This window comes from Sorex fumeus, unplaced genomic scaffold, assembly GCF_029834395.1.
Source record: "Sorex fumeus unplaced genomic scaffold, SorFum_2.1 ptg000007l, whole genome shotgun sequence".
In the NCBI taxonomy this organism is placed as follows: Eukaryota; Metazoa; Chordata; class Mammalia; order Eulipotyphla; family Soricidae; genus Sorex; species Sorex fumeus.
In genome coordinates, this window is record NW_026606064.1 from 46,702,176 (window position 1) to 46,723,830 (window position 21,655).

The 21,655-nt window shown below is 38.5% G+C and overlaps 1 protein-coding gene across 1 annotated transcript in view; it reads right to left on the bottom strand.

Moving 5' to 3' along the window:
* The window catches only part of SMYD3 (SET and MYND domain containing 3), an 853,166-nt gene that overhangs the window by 666,893 nt on the left and 164,618 nt on the right, over window positions 1-21,655 (bottom strand). Inside the window, exon 2 of the mRNA XM_056133094.1 lies at window positions 15,818-15,881. Coding sequence (XP_055989069.1) covers window positions 15,818-15,881 — 64 coding nt within the window. The remainder of the gene's footprint in view (window positions 1-15,817; window positions 15,882-21,655) is intronic.

Genomic DNA, 21,655 nt, shown 5'->3' on the forward strand with positions numbered 1-21,655 from the left:
GTCCAACACAGACCTTTTCATGTTAGATTTTAAAAGTTTGGTTCTAACACAATAATCTTCAGGTTTTACAAAAGATGATTGCTTCTTTTTACTATTAAAATCTTATATAATACATTCTCAATCATTTACTGTTCCAGTTTTACTTTGTTATGCTTAGTTTTTACAAGTCAGTATACAGCAATGAAGAACATCTCACATATAAAACATTTGTTTAGCAGTTGTAGCAATAGCACAGTGGGTAGAGCCTTGCATGCAGCCAACCCTGGTTTGATTCCCAGCATCCCATATGGTCCCCAGAGCACTGCCAGGAGTAATTGCTGAGTGCAGAGCCAGGAGTAACCCCTGTGCATTACTGGGTGTGACCCTAACAGCGAAAAAAAATTGTTTAATAAATATGACACAAGTATCATTTAGAAGCTCTAATTTATAACAGAGTTATCATTAATTATTTGAATTATTTGAATGCAACACTATCCAAAGAGAAAAACTCTAAAGTAAATCCCCAACAACTCTCATTATCCTGAGATGGTCTTGATGCATAATTTTGAAAGCTGAGAATTTGATGAGATATTGCAATTAAAAGAGAAAACCAAATTCTTTTTTTACTACATTGCCTTGGGGGCTGGAGCGATAGCACAGCGGGTAGGGCGTTCGCCTTACAAGCGGCCAACATGGCCGACCCGAGTTCGATTCCTCTGCCCCTCTCGGAGAGCCCGGCAAGCTACCGAGAGTATTCGATATGCCAGACACAGTAACAACAAAGTCTCCAATGGAGACGTTACTGGGCCCGCTCGAGCAAATCGACGATCAACGGGAGGGCCTTTACATTGCCTTAATATTACTAACTTAACATTTTCCTCTGCTCCGTGGACTCCAAATCACTACAGTTCAATAACCATTTAAATACTAATAAACACTGAGTTTTCATTGGAGTAAATGTCATTTTAAAGCACTTTAGTGTCATGAGAGATGAAATATGGAAAGGGTCAATACACACTGAGTCTAGTTTTGGGTAAAACCTATCTAATTCATGAGCTGGATTCACAAGATACTCAATCTATAGGGTCAGAGCAAAGTCTAGCATGTAGGGTGATTATCTTGCATGTGACTGTCCTGAGTTCAGTCCCCAGAACTCTATATGGTCCCCTGAGCCTTCCAGAAGTGATCCATAAGTGCAGAACCAGTAGTAAGTTCTGAGCACTGCTGGATGTGGCCCAAAAACATAACAAAACAAAACACAACAAAAAGGACTTCAAATCCATATAAAAGACTGAATCTGAAGATCTCTAAGGTAGTCTTTCAATGAAATTTATTATTCTGTGATACCCATTCCTGACATGTGATTAGTGCCAAAACAGACTTATCAGTGCCAAAACACACTTATTCTTTTTGATATGTGCCAGTTTCTGTGGTTTAAGATGATATCTCATTGTCTTGATTTGCATCTCCCTGATGAGGAGCATTTTTTAAAATGTGACTTTGGCCATTTGAATTTCTTTTTGAGAAAGTTGCTGTTCATTTCTTCTCCCCATTTTTTGATGGGGTTGGAGGTTTTTTCCTTCTAAATTTCTGCCAGTGCATTGTATTTCCTAGATATTAAGTCCCTATCTTATGGATATTGGGTAAATAATTTTTCCCATTCCATGGGCTGTTTCTGTATTGTAGTCACTGTTTCTTTTGAGGTGCAGAAGCTTCTTAGTTTAATGTAGCCCCATTTGTTTACATTACACAACAAAAACTGTCACACATCAAAAAGACAAGAACAACCTGTGCTGACGCAGATGTGGGAAGAAAGGACTCTCATTCATTGTTGGTGGAAATGCCAAATGGTCCAGCTTTTTTGGAAAACAGTATGGACATTCCTTCAAAAACTAGAAATTGAGCTCCCATATGACCCAGCAATATCATTTCTGGGAATATATCCGAGAGATGAAAAAAAACAGTAGAAATGACATCTGCATTTGTATGTTCATTGCAGCACTGTGCACAATAGCCAGAATCTGGGGAAAAAAACCAAGTGTCCAAGCACAGATGACTGGTTAAAGAAACTTTGGTACATCTACACAATGGAATATTATGCAGCTCTTACAAAAGATGAAATCATGAAATTTGCATATAAGTGAATGAACATGGAGAGTATCATGCTAAGTGAAATGAGTTAGAAAGAGAGGGACAGACAGAACGAATGCACTTATTTGTGGAATATAAAGTAACATAACATAAGACTAACACCTAAGGAAAATAGAGAATTAACTAACTAAGGTGTTAGTTAGAGATAACCAGTAGAGATAAGGATCTCTCCACGGTTTGGAAGCCGGACTCATGTGCTGGGGGAAAGGGGAGTTGGGGTAGAGAAGGGACCACTAAGTAAATGATGGTTGGAGGGATCACTTGGGATGGGAGATGTGTGCTGAAAGTAGACTAAGGACCAAACATGATGTGACCTCTTAGTATCTTTATTGCAAACCATGCTGCCAAAAAATAGAGAGAGTAAGAAGGATGTGCCTGCTACAGAGACAGGGGGTGGGATAGGATGGGAGTGGCGGGAGGGATACTGGGAATATTGGTGGTGGAAAAAGTGCACTGGTGGAGGGATGGGTGCTTGATCATTGTATGACTGCAACTTAATCATGAAAGTTTGTAACTGTATCTCACTGTGATTCAATTAAAAAAATGTTTTTAAAGTACACTTAAATCCTGCTCATTTAAATTTAGATAGAAAAAAAATGACCAGTAGTTTCCTTAGATTTAAAATCATTAGTGATAAATACTCAAAAAAGAAAATTAATTCTTTTAAGCCAGCTTATTCAACTATTTCAGTTGTGATAGTAACTACCACTGCTTCACTTCTACATGAAATTCTCCTCATATCTTTTTACCATGTATTCAGACTCCTCTATTCACACTCACTCAACTACCATGATTTCTTATGGGTAAAACTTGGTATAGTTAAGTTATGATAGAGTATCTTTGCATGAAAGAAAAAGAATTAACAATTTCATCACTAAAAAAAAGTGTAACAGTAAATATGAACTCCTTTTTAATGTCTGAAATGTAATTCACTATAGAATTAAAGATTGACGGCACATGAAGATCTGAAATGCTGGAATCTGGGAAAATGAAAACTGGGAAGCTAAGCAGATTGGCTAACAGCTACATTTGATTGACAGGTGTTGATTAAATTCGTGCATACAATTTCCTTAGAGCACCCAAAAAAATCCAGTGACAGGTATTAGACATACCACACTAAAAGCTTACTGAGTGCTCTATCAAAATATAGAAACAATGCCTTCCCATAAGCCTTAATCAAATCAGACAGGGCTAAATAAAAATATGAAATGAGACAGACTTAAGACAGGAAGTTTATAAAAGAAACAAGAATGAATGATTACTTCTTGGAAAAATAGGAATTGCAGTCTCCTGGTTAACTAAGAAACCATAAAACCTAGGTAATAGTAACACTAGTGCCCCAAAGTAAGTCAATCATTATCTAGTGCAGGGTTCAGGTCAAATCCATGCTACAAACTTTTTATAATCTGGAGAATCCCATGTTGTCTCCTGAACACATATTTCTCTCCTCTCATATTTTACATTTTGCTAAGTAAGCTCATTTAAATAAAACTAGTTTGCTTCACGGACTGGAGTGAGAGCACAGCAGGTTTGCCTTGCACGTGGCCGACCCAGGTTTGATTCTTCCATCCCTCTTGGAGAGCCCAGAAAGCTACCGAGAGTATCCCGCCCGCACAGCAGAGCCTGGCAAGCTCCCTGTGTCATATTCGATATGCCAAAAACAGTAACAACAAGTCTCACAATGGAGATGTTACTGGTGCCCACTTGAGCAAATCGATGAATAATGGGAGGACAGTTCTACAGTGCTACAGTTTGGTTCACACACAAAAAAATCTGGTTTTGCTTTCTTTTGTGGGGGAGGGAGAAGAGGGAGTTTGTTGGGCCACACCCACAGTGTTCAGGGCTTACTCCTGCCTCTGTGTTCAGGAATTACTCCTGGTGGGCTCAGGTGACCAAGTCAGGAATATAACCAGGTCAGCTGAGTGCAAGGCAAATACCCTACCTGCTATACTATCATTCTGGCCCTGTTTTTGCTTTTATACAAAAAGCCAAATTCATTCATTTATATCCACTCATTTTATATTACACCCAGATAACTGACTCATTAAAAAAATCATAGCTCAAAAGCCTAAAATGTTTATTATCCAGAGGCCAGGAAAATAGTTCAAGTAATATTGTGTTACAGTAGAGCACAGGCTTTACAACATACATGCAAGGCTGAGTTTGTTCCTGAGAGGAGCTTGTCAAATCTGAACAAAGCCTAAAAATTATGTATCCTAATGCAGAAATAGACTGTCACTGCCACTGTCACTGTCACTGTCCTCCCGTTGTTCATCAATTTGCTCGAGCGGGCCCAGTAACGTCTCCTTTGGAGACTTTTGTTGTTACTGTGTTTGGCATATCGAATACATCACGGGGAGCTTGCCAGGCTCTGCCGTGTGGGCGAGATACTCTCGGTAGCTTGCTGGGCTCTCCGAGAGGGGCGGAGGAATAGACAATAAGGCCAAAAATTAAAAGAATTAAATTTCTGTAGCAATAATAGAGAAACTTGTTCTCCAGGGTTTAGAAAAGGAGAGAATAACAATCTGAGTTTTAAATAATAATTTGTTAAAAATCGGTATATAAGAGCTAATAGAATGAAAATCCCAGAAATCACAACTGGGCAAATAAGAATTTGTCTTCTTGTTTTTTTTATTTGGTGGTCAGGGGCAGCTTGGGCGGTGGTCGGAGAAGGTCAAGTGGTGGTGCTGGAAGTCAAACCCAGGAGTAAGGCAGGTAAGGCATGTGAAAGGAAGAATTTGAATTTCCTCCTGTAGGCAAATTGATTCAGGTTTTGAAGCTAGTGATTGAAAATCATGCTTTGTATTGTAGAATAAAACAATCACTCTGTTTCCTGTGGAGAAAACAGAATAGAAACTAGCAAGACTGCACAGAGTTCAGTTACTCTGAAGAGATTTTAATCATTTGTACAAGGGTACTGTCAGAAAAGCTAGAAAGAAATGAATGAACTTAGATCTCTGGATTACAAAATCAGCAGATTTTGTGGGATTCACTGAATGTGGGAATAGCGAGAATGTGAAACAGGGATAGAACTCTGGTACTGGCAGAGCCTAGACTGTTGGGGCCTGTGTGAAATTTATCAGTATTTTTTTTAAATAGTCAAGGAGAAAGATAATTTACTTTGAGACACTTGTGCAACAGCAAAATAGAGGTATGGGTAAGATAAGGGTCTGGTGGCTCTGAGGAAAGGAGGAAGGGAAAAATGGAATTTCAAGAATTAAGACACAAATTACACTTACAGTTGTGAGAATGGGTGGGATGGATGGATATAGATGGGACTACTCAGCAGATGAATATAAAGTTAAAACAGGAAAAGCTCAGGGACCAGAAAGATAGTTCAGTGGGTAAGGCACTTGCCTTATACATGGCTCACCAGGACTAGCATCCTGGGCTTTGCCAAGAGTGCTCTGAGACCAGATCCCTGAGCAACAGAGCCCAACAACCTTCCCAATACCCAACCACCTCTCCAAAAATGTCAAAGCCTTGCAGAAGTAAAAAATAAAATGTGGTCAAAATGTTTAAGCCTAAAACACTATTTTTTTATAATCAGATAAGAAGCATAGAAGCAGGGGGAGGGGGAGCATGTGGGGAAGGGATACTGCAGACATGGGTGGTGGAAAATGTACACTAGTTAGATAACTGTATGACTCAAACTCAAACATAAAAGCTTTGTAACTGTATCTCAGGGTGATTCAATAAAAAAAAAGGAAAAAAAATTTTTAAAAAATAAGAAAAAAATTGGAGCAGGAGTGATAACATAGTGGAGAGGGCATTTGCCTTTCATGTGGCCAACAATTCCCGGCATCCCATATGGTCCCCCGAGCACCCCCAGGAGTAATTTCTGAGTGCAGAGTCAGGAATAACCCCCAAGCATCACAGGCTATGACCCAAAAAGCAAAATAATAATAATAATAATAATAAAATAAATAAAATAAAATAATAAAGAAGTCTACTTCTCTACACAGCAGTGAATGTTCTATCTATGTCCAGCACAGAGTTCTTTACAAAATAATAGAGGCCGCAGTTTCTTCATTATCAACATTCTAGGTATGATGTTCTAGGAACCAACTTTATTCAAGCACACTGCCAAAAGCTTTTTAGGTAAATCAAATCATTCTACTACTAAGCATAAAATATAAACAAAAAAATATGCTTCATATTTTAAAGAGGTCTACAATTATCAATGAAGCTTTTTTCAGCTGATTAAGCACTTTGTATTACTGTATCACTGTAACCTAGTTGTTCATCAATTCACTCGAGCAGGCGCCAGTAATGTCTCCATTTGTCCCAGTTCTGAGATGTTAGCAGACTCTCCTTACTTGTCTTTCCCAATGCTGCCATAATGGAGGCTCTTTCAGGGTCAGGGGAATGAGATGCGTGATTGTTAGTTTCTGGCATATCGAATACTCCACGGGGAGCTTGCCAGGCTCTGCTGTGCAGGCAGGATACTCTCGGTAGCTAGCTCTCTCCAAAAAATATATATATATTATATTTATATAATATTATACAGATTTTCCTCTATTATTTGTTGCCTATTCTCTGAACCCCGTCAAATATGGCATGGTAATTATGGAAAATGGGTGGGGAGTGTCTTATGATATATCCAGGAATATGTTCACTCATCTGTGAGGCTTGACCCGAACGTATGGAAAGCGGCCTTGGAGCATGGCAGCAGTTGGGTAGTGGAGGTCGGCTGCTAGGGCTGGATCCCTTGGGGCAGGGGGAGCTCTCATCTGCCTCCCTCTGGGGCACCCTGAGTGAAAACAGCCTGGATCAGAGTCCGGTGGCATGGTTATGGGGGTCTCATTTTATGCTCATCGGCCATCCTCCAGAATTCATGGCTGCTTCTTCCGGAAGGGAGCATAAAATGAGCACTTTGTAAAAGTACCTAATATAAATATCACTAAATACAGAACTCAGGTGTTTATTTATTCAGCAATTAACTGGTAGGGTGTTTGCCTTGCATGTGGCTGACCCAGGTTCGATTCCTCCACCTCTCTCAGAGAGCCTGGCAAGCTATAGAGAGTATCTCGCCCGCACAGCAAAGCCTGGCAAGCTACCTGTGACGTATTTGATATGCCAAAAACAGTAACAACAAGTCTCACAATTTGTTGTGAGACATTACTGATGCCCACTCGAGCAAATTGATGAACAACGGGAGGACAGTGCTACAGTGCTAACTAGAAATGTACATATTATGACTCAAATTTAAGTGAAATAAGTAGTAAATTTGCTTAAAGTCTGTTTACTTGTTGTCATTTTGGGGATTGCTTTTGTATAAGGAAACAGCCTAATCCTGTTCTTTGATTGCATTATAATATTCTCAATATGACCATATAAGCTCCCATTTATAACACCTCTCTTGTATGATATGACACCTTGACACTTTGTAACAAGGTATACATGGAGTACAAAGCCAATGATGAGAAAGCATTTTGACCCATGTCACAGACAGTATATGTTTAACTACATCAAGTCTAAACTAATTGGTAACCTCCGGTCGTAAAACAGATACACAGTGCAGCTTATTTGTAAGTTTAGTTAGAATTAACAATCAATTAACTCTAGAAAACAGAAGCATGAGTATAAAAAGGAAACTAAAGATTGACTGTTATTTATATTATTCTCTTTTGTGTAAACTTTTATCATACAATGTACCCTTACACTACCTACATTTAAAAATAAAATGTGCAAACCAATGGCACTAATACAAGCCTTTCAGCACAAGGGAAACATTACACCCTACAATTTCCCAAAAGCCATTCACAGACAACTCATTGATGCCACAGAACTACACATCAAATGCTAAGCTTGTGAACCAACATTATATCCCCCTAGGGGGAACATATTATAGATTTTATGCTACAAATTCACATCCTCAATATCAATTTCCATTCCAAGTGCTTTTGCCTCCTGTTCACTATTGTTCATAGTTCAGTTTGTCAGTTTAATTTTGTGATGCTTGGTAGCAATCCACAATAATTACAATGTGCAATGCTATACCTTAAGGTTGAGCTTAACAGAGCAGTTTAAATGCATATGTTCTGTCCAAGCTATGGCTCACACCTCACCTCTGCAAATACATCAAACCCCCACATACATCCAAGCATATGCACAAGTCGGTGCTACACCTGATACCTTTCATCTTATTGGCCTATTTTCTATTACCTCCAACAGTATATCTCACCATGACATTATTATTGATGTTACAGTAAACAGCTAATAAATGTGGTAAAAATACATGCACTGTAATGAATCAAAATGACATATCTACCCACAAAACTCCCTCTACTCATTCTAATCAGATAATGCTTTTTTTGTTTTCCCTGAGTACTATAATAGGAGGAAGCAGCATTTGGAAGTGGGGGTGGGGTGTGAAGGGAAATCATTTTTAAAAAATGAAAAGAAAACTCACTGCTTAGGTCACTGAGATTATAGAAGCAGTTCATCCACAATATTTTGGTTAAGCTATAGAATAACTCGCTCTGTATATAGCTTCATATATGCTTTCTTTTTTTCTTCTTTTTTTTTTGACTATATCAGTGCCACCTCTATTTTTTGTTTTTCTTTTTTAATTTTTATTTTCTTGAATAACAGTGAGATATATAGTTACAAAAAGTTGTTCATGATTGGGTTTCAGTCATATAATGTTCCAACACCCATCCCTTCACCAGTTTACACTTCCCACCACCAATTGTATATAACATTTTAACTTAGAGTTCATCACTGTCACTGACATCCTGTTGTTCTTTGATTGCCTCGAGCAGGCCCCAGTAACATCTCCTTCATCTTAGCCCTGAGATTTTAAAAAGTGCCACATTTGAGGCTCTTTCAGGGTCAGGAGAATGAGACCCATCATTGTTACTGGTTTTTGGCATATTGAATACACCACAGGGAGTTTGCCAGACTCTGCCGTGTGGGCAGGATACTTTTGGTAGCCTGCCAGGTTCTCCAGAGTAAGAACTATATAATAAGATGTTGTGCGGCCACAAATGCAGCCTTGCGCTTTCAGGAGTTTTATAATCTCTAGGTCTTGGCTGTTGATGGGATTACACGGCACCTGGGGCATTTGGTGGGTGTAACGCCTACATACTGGAAAATGAGGGATATGGGCGAAGAAGGCCCCAGTTCCAATCCGAGCAGGCTTGGAGATCTATGCTCCGGGTTCTGCACACCTGGGTTCCTCTGCCGGTTCCTTCATGCGTGAGGCTCGTCCGAACGTGTGAAGAGTGGTCTTAAGCATGGCTGTGGCTGGAACCAGAGGTCTTCAGCTGCCAGGGCTCTGCTTGGGATAGGGAGGGAAGCTCAACCCACCCTCCTCCAAGGGGCCCCTGTGAGGACAGCCAGGCGTGGAGGCAGGAGACTCTGCCTTGAAGTTCATAAAACATATTTTTATTTTCTTATTTTTATTCCTAGAGAATTGGAATACATCCTTATTAAAAATAAAATTTTAAAGTTAGAAATCCAGGGGACCAAGTGATAGTACAGGGGTTAAGGAGCTTGCCCTGCAAACAGCCAATCCCGGCTCAATTTCTGACACCACATGGTCCCCTGAGCATCTCTGGATATAGCCCTGAAAGCCGCTAACACTACTGGGGTGGCTCAAAAAATTCTCAGCACGACAGTGTCTAAACAGCACTACAACCCCAGGCCCTTGAAACTAGTTAAGGTTGGCTGACAATTGTCAGAAGGGGCCCTGGTCCTTCTGAGCACTATTTGGGAAGCCAAAAAAAAAAAAAAAAACACTTTTTTTAAAGGTAGCACCATCCTTCTGTTGTTCATCGATTTGCTGGAGCGGGCACCAATAACGTCTCCATTGCGGGCACCAATAACGTCTCCATTGTGAGACTTATTGTTATTGTTTTTGTCAGTAACGTCTCCATTGGAGACTTTGTTGTTACTGTGTCTGGCATATCGAATCAAATATGCCATGGGGAGCTTGCCAGGCTCTGCTATGCGGCCGGGGGGTGGGGTGGGGGGAGAGGAATACTCTTGGTAGCTTGCCGGGCTCTCTGAAAGAGACAGAGGAATCAAACCCAGGTCAGCTGCGTGTAAGGCAAACACCCTACAAAATAATAAAAATAGATAACAAAAACTATGCCTAATGAGAATATTAGAATAGGAATAAAAGTTAATATTAGAAGATGAAATAAAAGCCTGGAGTCTAACTGTTGGTCTTCTACTAAACTATCAGCAATAGGAAGTTTTGACAGATGCTACCCATACTGTACTTCCATTTTCTTATTGGTAAAATGAACACAGAATGTAAGCAATTCTTCCAAGATTCTTGCAAGTCTAAAGAGAATAATACAGAATCTGCCTCACAACAGATATCTCATAAATAATAATTTGTATACATAAGAAAACTGAGGTTCATAGAGTTTAAGTACTATCTCTGGGATAATTGAACTCTCTTGTGACAGATTCTTTTTAATACCCAGTCCTCTAATTTTGTAGCACATTTATGGTTTCTATTTAATACAATGACTAGATCTGTAGTGTAGAGAAACTGCAGGCAGAAAAGAATCTGAGATAGCAGAAAATTCTCCAGATAAATGTGACTAAGATTTAAAGAAAAGAAGAAAGAAATACTGGGGTTTTTCTCCTTTACACACATATAAACGCCAAAATAAAAAACAAATAGAAAGTACTCTACTCATTTGTTGAGTGGTAAATGAAAGAGACACAAAGCTTCCAATTAGTCTTTTCATTATGATGCAATTCATTAGAGAATAATTAAATGTCTTATTAAATTACTACTCTATCATTAGAAGAAAAGGTCATGTTGAATATTAATTAAACATTCATTAAAGACATTCAGAGATGTAAAGAACAATACTCTCCTTGACTGTCAGTTGTTCATTAATTCAAACTCTTGGAGGCAAGCTGATAATATCTTTAACAATCCAAAGTGTAAGAGCTAGGGAGATAGATCAAAGGCTAGCAAGACTGCCTGGTAAATTCAATCCCTAACACCACAAGCACTGCCCAGGTGTAGCTCAAACAGTACCACATCGACAGGTCCAAGCATAGAACCATCTAAGCCGGCAAAATTGATTCAGGTTGAGTATTCCCAGAATGGTTCCCTGGATCACTGAACAGTGCTTGGGAACCCCAACCCCTTCCTCCCACAAAGCTTAAAATGTGTATATCCCTTTGCTAATTGATGAAAGGAGGAAGACTTTATCCTATACTAATTTGCAAAGCATCCTAAAACGCACTCAAAAGTAAGTCTTGCACATGCTGGCAATATCAAATATTGGGGAAAGTTTTAAGTATTAATTTCATTAATGGGGAATATCGGGGGTGGGGGTACCACATCTGGCGAAGCTCAGGGCTTACTCCTGGCAGAGCTTGGGGACCATATGGGTATCAGGGTGGAACTAGAATCAGCCAAGTGCAAGGCTAGCACCCTACCTGCAGTACTATCTCTTCAGCTTAGGAAATTATTTTTATAGAGCATTCAGATATGGAACAAATGAGATGATATAAAAGATTCTTTTAGATGTATTATTAAATAAAAATGAAAGATAGCCAAAATCTGGAAAAAAAAACCACCGAGTACCTGAGAACAGATGACTGGTTAGAGAAACTTTGGTACATCTATACAATGGAGTACTATGTAGCTGTTAGAAAAGACAAAGTCATGAAATTTACATACATACAAATGGTACTATATGGAAAGTAACATGCTAAGCGAAATGAGTCAGAAAGAGAGGGACAGACATAGAAAGATTGCATTCATCTGGGGAATATAAAGTAACAAAATAGGAGACTAACATCCTAGAATAGTCGAGATAAATTACAGGAGGTTTACTCCATGGCTTGAAGGCCAGCCACACATGCTACAGGAAAGGGCAGCTCAGAGAGAGAATGGAACACCAAGTAAAGGGTGTTGGGAGGATTCTCCCAGGATGGGAGAGGCATACTGAAAGTAGACTATGGACCGAACATGTTTGCCACTCAATGCCTCTTTTGCAAACCTTAGCAACCAAAAGGAGAGAGAGAACAAAAGGGAATGCCCTGCCACAGAGGCTGGATGGGAATGGGGGTATGGGAGGGTTGGGAGGGTTACTGGGATCACTGGTGGTGGAGAATGGGCACTAGTGGAGGGATGGATACTCGATCATTGTATGACTGAAACCCAAATACAAAAACTTGTAAGGTCAACAACTGTACCACATGGTGTTTCACTAATAAAAAAATTTTTTTTAAAAATTAAAAAATAAATAAAAATAAAAGCCACAATATAAAATGATTTTTATCAAAAACATGTATCTATTATTCAAATAAGGAGACAGGCATATGACTGTGTTTAAAAAACAAAATGCTACACACTTAATAGCCAGGATATGGAAACAACCCAAATGCTCAATGAGAGATGAATGGAGAAAGAAGTGTACACAATAGAATACTATAAAGTTATAAGAAAAGATGAAATCATTCCATTTGCTACAAGTTGGATGGAAATGGGAGATGTTATTTGATGACCTAAATAAAATCAGAGGGAGAATGACAATCTCACTCATCTATTTATAGATAGGGAAACAGTAGAGATAATACAAGTGAAGACAAATAAGATCCTGAACAACAAGAAGAACACCAGATTGAAGGGAAGTATATGACACTGGGGCATGGGTGGGTGGTCTTAGATGCTCCTGTGTTGGGGAGGTGAGTTTAACTGCCTACATCAGACCATAAATGTCAACATCATTGCAAACATTTACCCAAACTATAATTTTAATGTCATTTCTCCAACTAAAAATATAAATTTGACAACAGGTCATATAGGTGGATTCTTAAGGGAAAACTGGGAAATAAAAAGTCACAATTTCTGGGGCCAGAGCGGGGAGGGCACTTGCCTCGCACACGGATGACCTGGGTTCAATCCCTGGCATCCCACATGGTTCCCCAAGCACTGCCAAGAGATTCCTGAGTGAAGAGCCAGAAATAACCCCTGAGCAATTAAGGAGAGGGGGATGAAGTGAGGAGAAAGCCCAGCAAGCAAATCTGAGCTTGGTGACATTGTTAGCAAAAGCACAAAAGCAATTCATGGAGGGAAAGGACAGTCTTAAGAAGCAAAAATCGGGGCCCGAGCAATAGCACAGTGGACAGAGCATTTGCCTTACATTCAGACTTGCCAGGTTCGATCCCTGAACCCAACTGCACAGCCATGCTCATGGCCACTCTCCACAGGATCAGACGAGCCTCATCTATGAGGGGACCTCCAGAGAAACCCAGGTATGCGAGACCCGTGACTGAGATCTCCAGGAACCGGACTGGGCCTCTTCCCCCCAGCTTCTCAGTTTTCCAGTAGCTTGGCAGTCATACCCACAAACTGCCCCCAGCACCATATAATCTCATCAACGGCCAAAATCTGTAGAATCTGAAATAAAGCTCCTGGAAGAGAGCAACACAGAATGTCCTGGAGCACAGGCTGCATTCTAGCCCATTTATGTACCAAAAGTAGCACACATTTGTTTGGGTTTAACATATATGCTTTTAATCTCTTATACAAGGGTTTAAATGGCTCCAGGATAAAATACAACATTCTCCACACACTTTCCTCTTATGATGGTAAGAAAGTGCACGGTGGTGGGATTGGTGTTTGAATATTATGTGTAATGAACTATTGTGAACAACATTATAAAAGTAAAATAAAATTTAAAAAAAGAAGAAACAAAACTAGAGGTCAGAGTAATAGCACAGCGGGCAGAGCATTTGCCTTGCATGCAGACTACCCAGGTTTAATCCCTGCCATCTCTTATGGTCCCATGAGCACCTCCAGGAGTAATTCCTATGTGCAGAGCCAGGAGTAAGCTCTGAGCACTTCTGGGTGTGGCCCCAAAACTAAAACCACAAAACAACAACATAAAAAAAACTAACAAAAAGAAGTCACAATTGCTAATTTTCTAATATCTATTTTTTAAACAATTTATTTAGTAAATAGATAGTAAAAATAAAATTTTACTCTAGATTAATAAAAATTTGAACTGCATTATCTAGACTCTTCATTACTTAAAAAAAAAGTTATAACATCCCTTAAAACAAAGAGGGGTTGCTGAAAAAAATAGTATAGGAGTTAATGCATTTGCCTTGCATCTGATGACCCTGTTCAATCCCTAGTATTGCATATGGTCAGTTCCTTGAGTGCCACCAGGGTTACAGAGTACAGAGTCAGGAGTAATACTCAGCACCAAAAGATATGGCCTTAATATCAAAAATAAGTAAATATAAAGTAAAATAAAATAAACATCTAAAGTCTCATATTCATCTACTTCTTGTCATGTTTTCTGATGAAATAATATGATGCAGCAGGGTTCAAACTTTTACTGGAGGTTTTCCAACTTCCTTTAAGAAAAAAACTGATTAGCACTTGAGTAGTGAATTATTAATATAGCTGCTTTTTATATTTTATTAAAATAAACCTGTGGGCTGGATGATAGTCCAGCGGGGAGGGTGCTGGTCTTGCATGCAGCCAACCCGAGTTCGATTCCCGGCTTCCCATAGGGTCCCTGAGCACCGCCAGGAGTGATTCCTGAGTGCAGAGCCAGGAGGAACCCCTATGCATCACTGGGTGTGACCCAAAAGGAAAAAAAAAAGATAAAATAAATCTGTTAAAAACTTTTTTAAAAAACTGTGAGATAAATAGAAAGTTGTTCATGATTGGGTAACAATTATACAATGTTCCAACACTCATCCCTTCACCAGTGTACATTTGCCACCACCAATGTTTATAGTTTCCCTCCTACCACTCCTGACCCCTAGTCTTCCTACATGGCAGGCACTTTTCTTCTCTCTCTGTCTCTCTCCATCTCTCTTTCCCTCTCTCCCTCTTTCTCTCTCCCTCTTCCTCCTACTCTCTCTCTCCTTCTCTCTCTACCCCTCATTTTCCCCTCCCCTCCCTCTCTACCTCCCTCCCTCCCTCTCTCTACCCCTCTTTCTCCCTCCTCTACCCCTCTCCTCACTCTCCCTCTCTCTTTTCTTTTCCTTGGGGCACAATAGTTTGCAGTACAAAACTTGTTAAAATTATACTTTTTAGAATATTAATAAAATATACTTAAATTATAATCATGCAACTTTTAATCTAATTTAAAAGTATCTATATATGCATTTCTAATATGAGAGCACATATGAATTCTGTGGCATTATGATTAAAGCAATGTATTTTAAATAAATTATAAGTTCAGTACTTACATGTACATATCTCACAATTTCAAAGGCAAATAAGGAATAAGCAATTTAGATTGATAAAACATATTTTATACGTCTTTGAGAGGTTGTGATGAATCCCATTTTAAAATGTGACAGGTGAGGGTCAGAGTGATAGCATAATAAGCAGGGCACATTTCTTGCATGTGACAGACCTGAGTTGAATCCCTGACACCCTATATGTTTCCCTAAGCAGTGATGGCTGTGGTCCCAACACAAACAACAATGTGACAGGTTGGGAGAGGAAAAATAAAATGCTGCTAATACATAACTTAATTATTCATATCTCTATGAAGGAAATTGAGGTCACAAGAACAAGAAAAAAATTCCATGACTTTGTAATTAAAGAAAAGCAACAAGTTAAATTCAATCAAATATAGTTTTAAAAAGAAAGAGCTCAATGGATATAATGAAGGACAAACAGAAGAGAGAAGCTGAAGGTTTCATTCACATAGGCATAGCACAGTCTTCTCACCTGACACTTGGCACTGCAGTATTTGGCAGTTCGGCATTGAGAACATCGCATTAACTTTTCCTTCCTGTTACAAAACAATAATTTTAGATTAGAAAAAGAGTACAAATTATATACAGTTGAGGAAGGAAAGCATCTATGAACATATTGACAACAATTCAATTCAGCAACCCTCTCTATATGGTCCCTTAATATTAACTTTCAAAATAATGAACATCTTTCATTTACTTCAGTGTGAGAAGACAAATACATTATAATTTTCATTTTTAAACTCTGGTAGTAAAATATACATAAAATTATCTATCAAAACTATTTTTGTCTTTGCTTTTTGAATTACACCCAATGGTGCCCAGGATTTATCCCCGACTCTACACTCAGGATCACTCTTTGCAGGCTCATACGAGGTCCAGGGATTGAACCCAGGTAAGACTTGTACAAGCAAACACCTTACCAACTGTACTATCACCCCAGCCCTTAAAATGTTTTAAAGTGTTCTTTTCACTAGCACTAAGTACATCCACACTAATACAAACTACCACCACCACTAATGCTTTTTCAACATACATTTAATTAAAATAAAAACCCCCATTTAGAAAAAAATCTACTGAATATAGGTTTCAATCTTTCCATTTGAAATTCAAAGTCTAGTCCATCAATTAATTAAAAGTATATCATAGACATCAAATGATTTTTTAATGTGTCTTAAAACAAACTTTTTAAGTGTTATTTATACTCTTCAGTACACACAATTTTCTCTTCAGCTACAATTTTTTTCAAATAATGTTTACAATCTTAGCTTTTGCAAAAATAGATGGAAATTTTCCATCTATTTTGTTTTACCTTATTAGTTTAATATATGGGCAAATAGCACTGTCCTCCCGTTGTTCATCAATTTGCTCAAGCGGGCACCAGTAACATCTCACAACAATTGTGAGACTTGTTGTTACTGTTTTTGGCATATTGAATACATCACAGGGATCTTGTCAGGCTTTGCCATGTGGGCAAGATACTCTCAGTAGCTTGCAAGGCTCTCCGAGAGGGGCAGAGAAATCTAACCTGGGTAGGTCATGTGCAAGGCAAAAGCCTTACCCGCTATGCTATCACTATGATTATAAAAGGAAATTATGTTCCCTTTCAAGAAAATTGTGTTTAAATTTTATTCAATTCAATCACTACTACTATAGACATGGGAGATTGAGACATTCTTCAGTTATATCCCACCAAATCACCTGAGGGAGGTAGAATGAAGAAAAGTTTGTATTATAAAATAAAAAGAGTATATTTGGTAATAAAAATTGATAGGGACAAATTACAGATAAGGCAGTACTGCCGATGTAGCCAAGAACCCTAAAATGTACATATAATAGTGGACCAAAGTAGAATGCACATAAGACTTGGGTTTTATTACCAGCAAAACACAGAGAGAGAGAAAGAGGAGAGAAAGTAAAGCAATACATGAATGTAAGGGAGAAAATAAGAATAAGTGTTTTAAGTATTTTTGATATGCCAAAACTGCTCAAAATTCTTTTCACTTATTTACTCACACACTCAAGTCTTACAAAGTTTTACAAAGCCCACTTTAGAGATACTTTGATACATGTTAAATGAAAAATAGGTGATGAAGTACAGAAAACTGCCTAAGGAAACAGCTTCTAGTAGAGAATTTTCAACCTCCTGTCTGTATACCAGTGCCAATTCTCAGAAATTTCCCCCCAGTCAGCAAAAGTTATTATCATCTGGATCATGTTGCATTACAATCATAAATATTGCTATATAACTAACATTACCATTATAAGTAATGGTTTTTATTACTGCTTGAGAGATCTGCAGAATATTTATCCTATTTTCACTGGCCCAGAAGCACAAAAAGGCTCGGAAAACTGCTGATATAGTGAATATGGTAGAGGATACTAAAGGGGTAAGAATAAAATCCAACAAAGAATCATAAAGTGGAAACACCAGGTATATTGTCACTGAGAGCATGGTTGAGATATGGGACATAGGACACAGGAAGAGGTTAAGCCTCTTACAGAGTCAAAACTCAGCTAACCTCCAAAGACAAAACAACCCATACCACAAAGCAAGCTCAAGCGATCTGGATCTAAATTTCTTGTTGTTAATCACTACCCCATACTACCACTCTTGGATAAAACTGAACAAAAACAAAGCATACCAAGAAGTTGTTTATGAGATACATTCCAAATAAAATGATAGATCAAGGAAGAAGAAAAAGAAGACAAGAAAATATTGATGAGTGAAAAGGTCTGTTTAATTATCTCAAGATCCCACAAAGGAGAAATTTAAAAGCCAAAAGCAATTATTAGAGATAGAAGTGGTCAACACACAGTGATAAACGATTCCACACCCCAAATTAGGCATCAAGTAAAAATGCACCTAGTCTCATAATATGTAATGCACAAGTAACAGATCCATAAGGAAAAATGAAAAATACACAATAAATTGCTATGTGTAAAGCCCTTAAGAATAAGAACTAGTTCTTACTCTTGGAGAACCCAGCAGGCTACAGAGAGTATCCTGCCCACAGGGTAGAGTCTGGCAAACTCCCCATAGCGTATTCATATGCCAAAACCCAGTAACAATGATGGGTCTCATTCCCCTGAATATGAAAGAGCCTTGAATGTGGCACTTTCTAAAATCTCAGGGCTAGGAAGAAGGAGACATTACTAGTGCCTGCTCAAGGAAATTGATGAACAACAGGATGACATGATACAGTAACAGTGAAAGCCCTTAAGAATGGTGCCTGCAACACCCAAGGGGAGAGAGAGAACAAAAGGGAATGCCCTGCCACAGAGGCAGGGTGGGATGTGGGGATGGGGGGTGAGAGGGATACTGGGACCCGTTGTGGTAGAAAATGGTACTGGTGGAGTGATGGGTATTTGATCATTGTATAATTGAAATCCAAGCACAAAAATTTGTAAGTCTACAAGTATACCTCATGGTGTTTCACTAATAAAAATTTTTTGAAAAAAGAAAAAAAAAGAATGGTGCCTGGAAAACATTAAGTACCATGTAAGTATTCAGTATTACTTGAAAAAGATAGAGTCCTTTTTAGAAATTCATAGGTCAAGCAGATAAATAACAAAAGCTCTGTAATCTGCTTGGTCTCATGCAATACACAGACCCTGCATCTATCATATAAATGTGTATTTCTTATTCTTTTCAAGTACCTGCTGCCCATTTACAAAAACGTGACCACATAGTAAATGACAAAGCCTCAAAATCCTTAAAAATCAATATCAAATAAATTATTTTCTACAACCAAAAAGAACTTAATTTTAAATCAATAACAAAAAGAAACCCAGTAAAATCTTATATTTTGGAATTTTTAAGCGTATTTCTAGGTAACTCATGTATGAAGAATCACAGTGAAAATTAGAAAATGTGTTTAATAAATTTTAAATATATCAAAATTTGTGATGTAAAGCTAAATACTGAAACATTTATGACTTAAAATATTTTAATATGGGGCTGGAGCAATAGCACAGCGGGTAGGGCATTTGCCTTGCACGCAGCCAACATGGCCGATTCCCAGCACCCCATATGGTCCCCTGAGCACCGCCAGGAGCAATTCCTGAGTGCATGAGCCAGGAGTAACCCCTGAGCATCGCTGGGTGTGACCCGAAAAGCAAAAAAAAAAAATAAAAATAAAGTTTTTAAAAAAATATTTTAATATGTAAAATGATTCATATGAAATAAAAAACTGAATAATGGACATATATGCAAGTAAGAAATTTCTATATAAAATTATAGAAACCCAGACTAGAAAAACAACACAGAAGTTAAGGCACTTACCCTACATGTAGTCAACCCTAGTTCAATCCCCTAGCATCACATGGTCCCCTCAAATCACTGATATCCATCCCCACCCTTCCAGCACAATGCAAGAAATAGCAAGCACCACTGGTTCTGCTCAAATCCTTCCCCAAAAAATAGAAAACCAAGTTAAGCAGTAGGTAGAAAATTATAACAACAAGTGAAATAAAATACAGCACAAATGTTTATAGAGAAGATAGAGCCATCAAGACAAATATTGTCAATAAACCTCTTATAATTTAAGAAATAAAAAAGGACATAGTTTAGGAATAACATAGACTCAGGGTTGAGTCTCAGCTTAAAAACAAAGAAAAATTCTGGGAAAATGACAGCAATGATAGAATTTTGTAATACATTTGAGTCTTCACGTTGAAAAAAAAGAAGACAAGACAATGACAGTAGCAAAACCTAATCATCACTCCCCACTCTGGAAAGCATCATCAACAAAGTATGACAATCTTGAAGGAGTAGAGATGTCATGAATATAATTTCTACAAATTTCAGAAGCATCCTATATGCAAATCTCTCTATGTCTCAAATTTGTCCAGACCTGGAAAGTCAATCTAAAGAAAAAGGTTCAGAATATGACAACAGAAGAGACACAATTAATTAATCTACTTTCCACCTCAATTTGAAGATAATTGCAACATTCTACCTCTATATTGGAGAAGAAATTAAAATCATTTGCTATTAAAATTATAATAGGGGACCCGGGGCTGAGATCTCCAAGATCTCCAAGATCTCCAAGCCTGCACAGTTTGGGACTGGACCTGCCAGTAACTAGACAGTTACACCCACCAACTGCCGTGTAACTCCAACAACGGCCAGGATCCAGAGATCATCACACTCAGCTCCTGAAAGCGCGCGGCCGCATTCGCGGCCGCGCGACATCTTATCATCTCATTCCTAATTTGGTCAAACTGGCAGGCTACCAAATGTAACATGCCCACACAGCAGAGTCTGGCAAACTCCCCGTGGTATACCCAATATGCCAAATACCAGTAACAATGATGGGTCTCATTCTCCTAACCCTGAAAAAAGCCTTGAATATGGCACTTTAAAAAAAAAAAATCTCAGGGCTAGGACGAAGAAGACGTTACTGGCACCTGCTCGAGGCAATCGACGAACAACAGGGTGGTCGTGATCGTGATCGTGATTAAAATTATAGCAAAATAAGTGTGATCCTTAGATCTCCCTTGCAGAAAACCAAAATAAACTCCCCAATAGTTGTTTATACAAACTCTCATATGCTACAGAACATAGTGTCCAATCAGAGAAAACTCTCCTGGTCCCAGATACAATTGTTCATGGAGAACATACAATTCAAATCCTCTCTTCCAAGGCTAAGGCATAATTTCTCCAATAGCCTATACAACTGAACTGTGGAGAGAAAACAAGAAATAGAGCAAAATTAAACTAAAGATACATATGAATGTAAAAAAAGAAAAATTACCCCACCACTTGGGAACCCTGCCTCCAAATAATCAGCCCAGTTACTGATTTAGGGGAGAAAAAAAGTTCCTGGAAAAGATTATTTGAAAAAGAACAAATTCTAGTGACTCTCAAATTTCCAATCCAAGCTCCAGTAGAATCCATTTTACACTTTCTCTAGGGAAAAATTAAATGTATCTACAATACAAACATATGTGGTATACCTATTAAACAAACTTTTTCTTACTCGATCCCGTAGAAGTTTCCTAGCACGGTAGCAAATGAATTGACTGTTCTTTCAACAGCCATTCCAATGAAAGGAAACCAGCTCACTAGTGAGGCCCAGGCAGGAGCTCAGATAGCACTGGAAGGGCTTAGAGAGCACAGGGAAGGCAGGCCACCTGCCCTACTCTGCAGCTCACCCACAGGAAAGCGGAACCACACAATCACCAACAATCTGGAGGGCCCAGTGTCTCTCCACAGTCTCCTCCTTCAAGCTCTTGAACTACCTATCATGAATAGTTCAAGAACCACGATTTAATTTTTTGAGTGCTTACTTATGGAATATCTGATTTA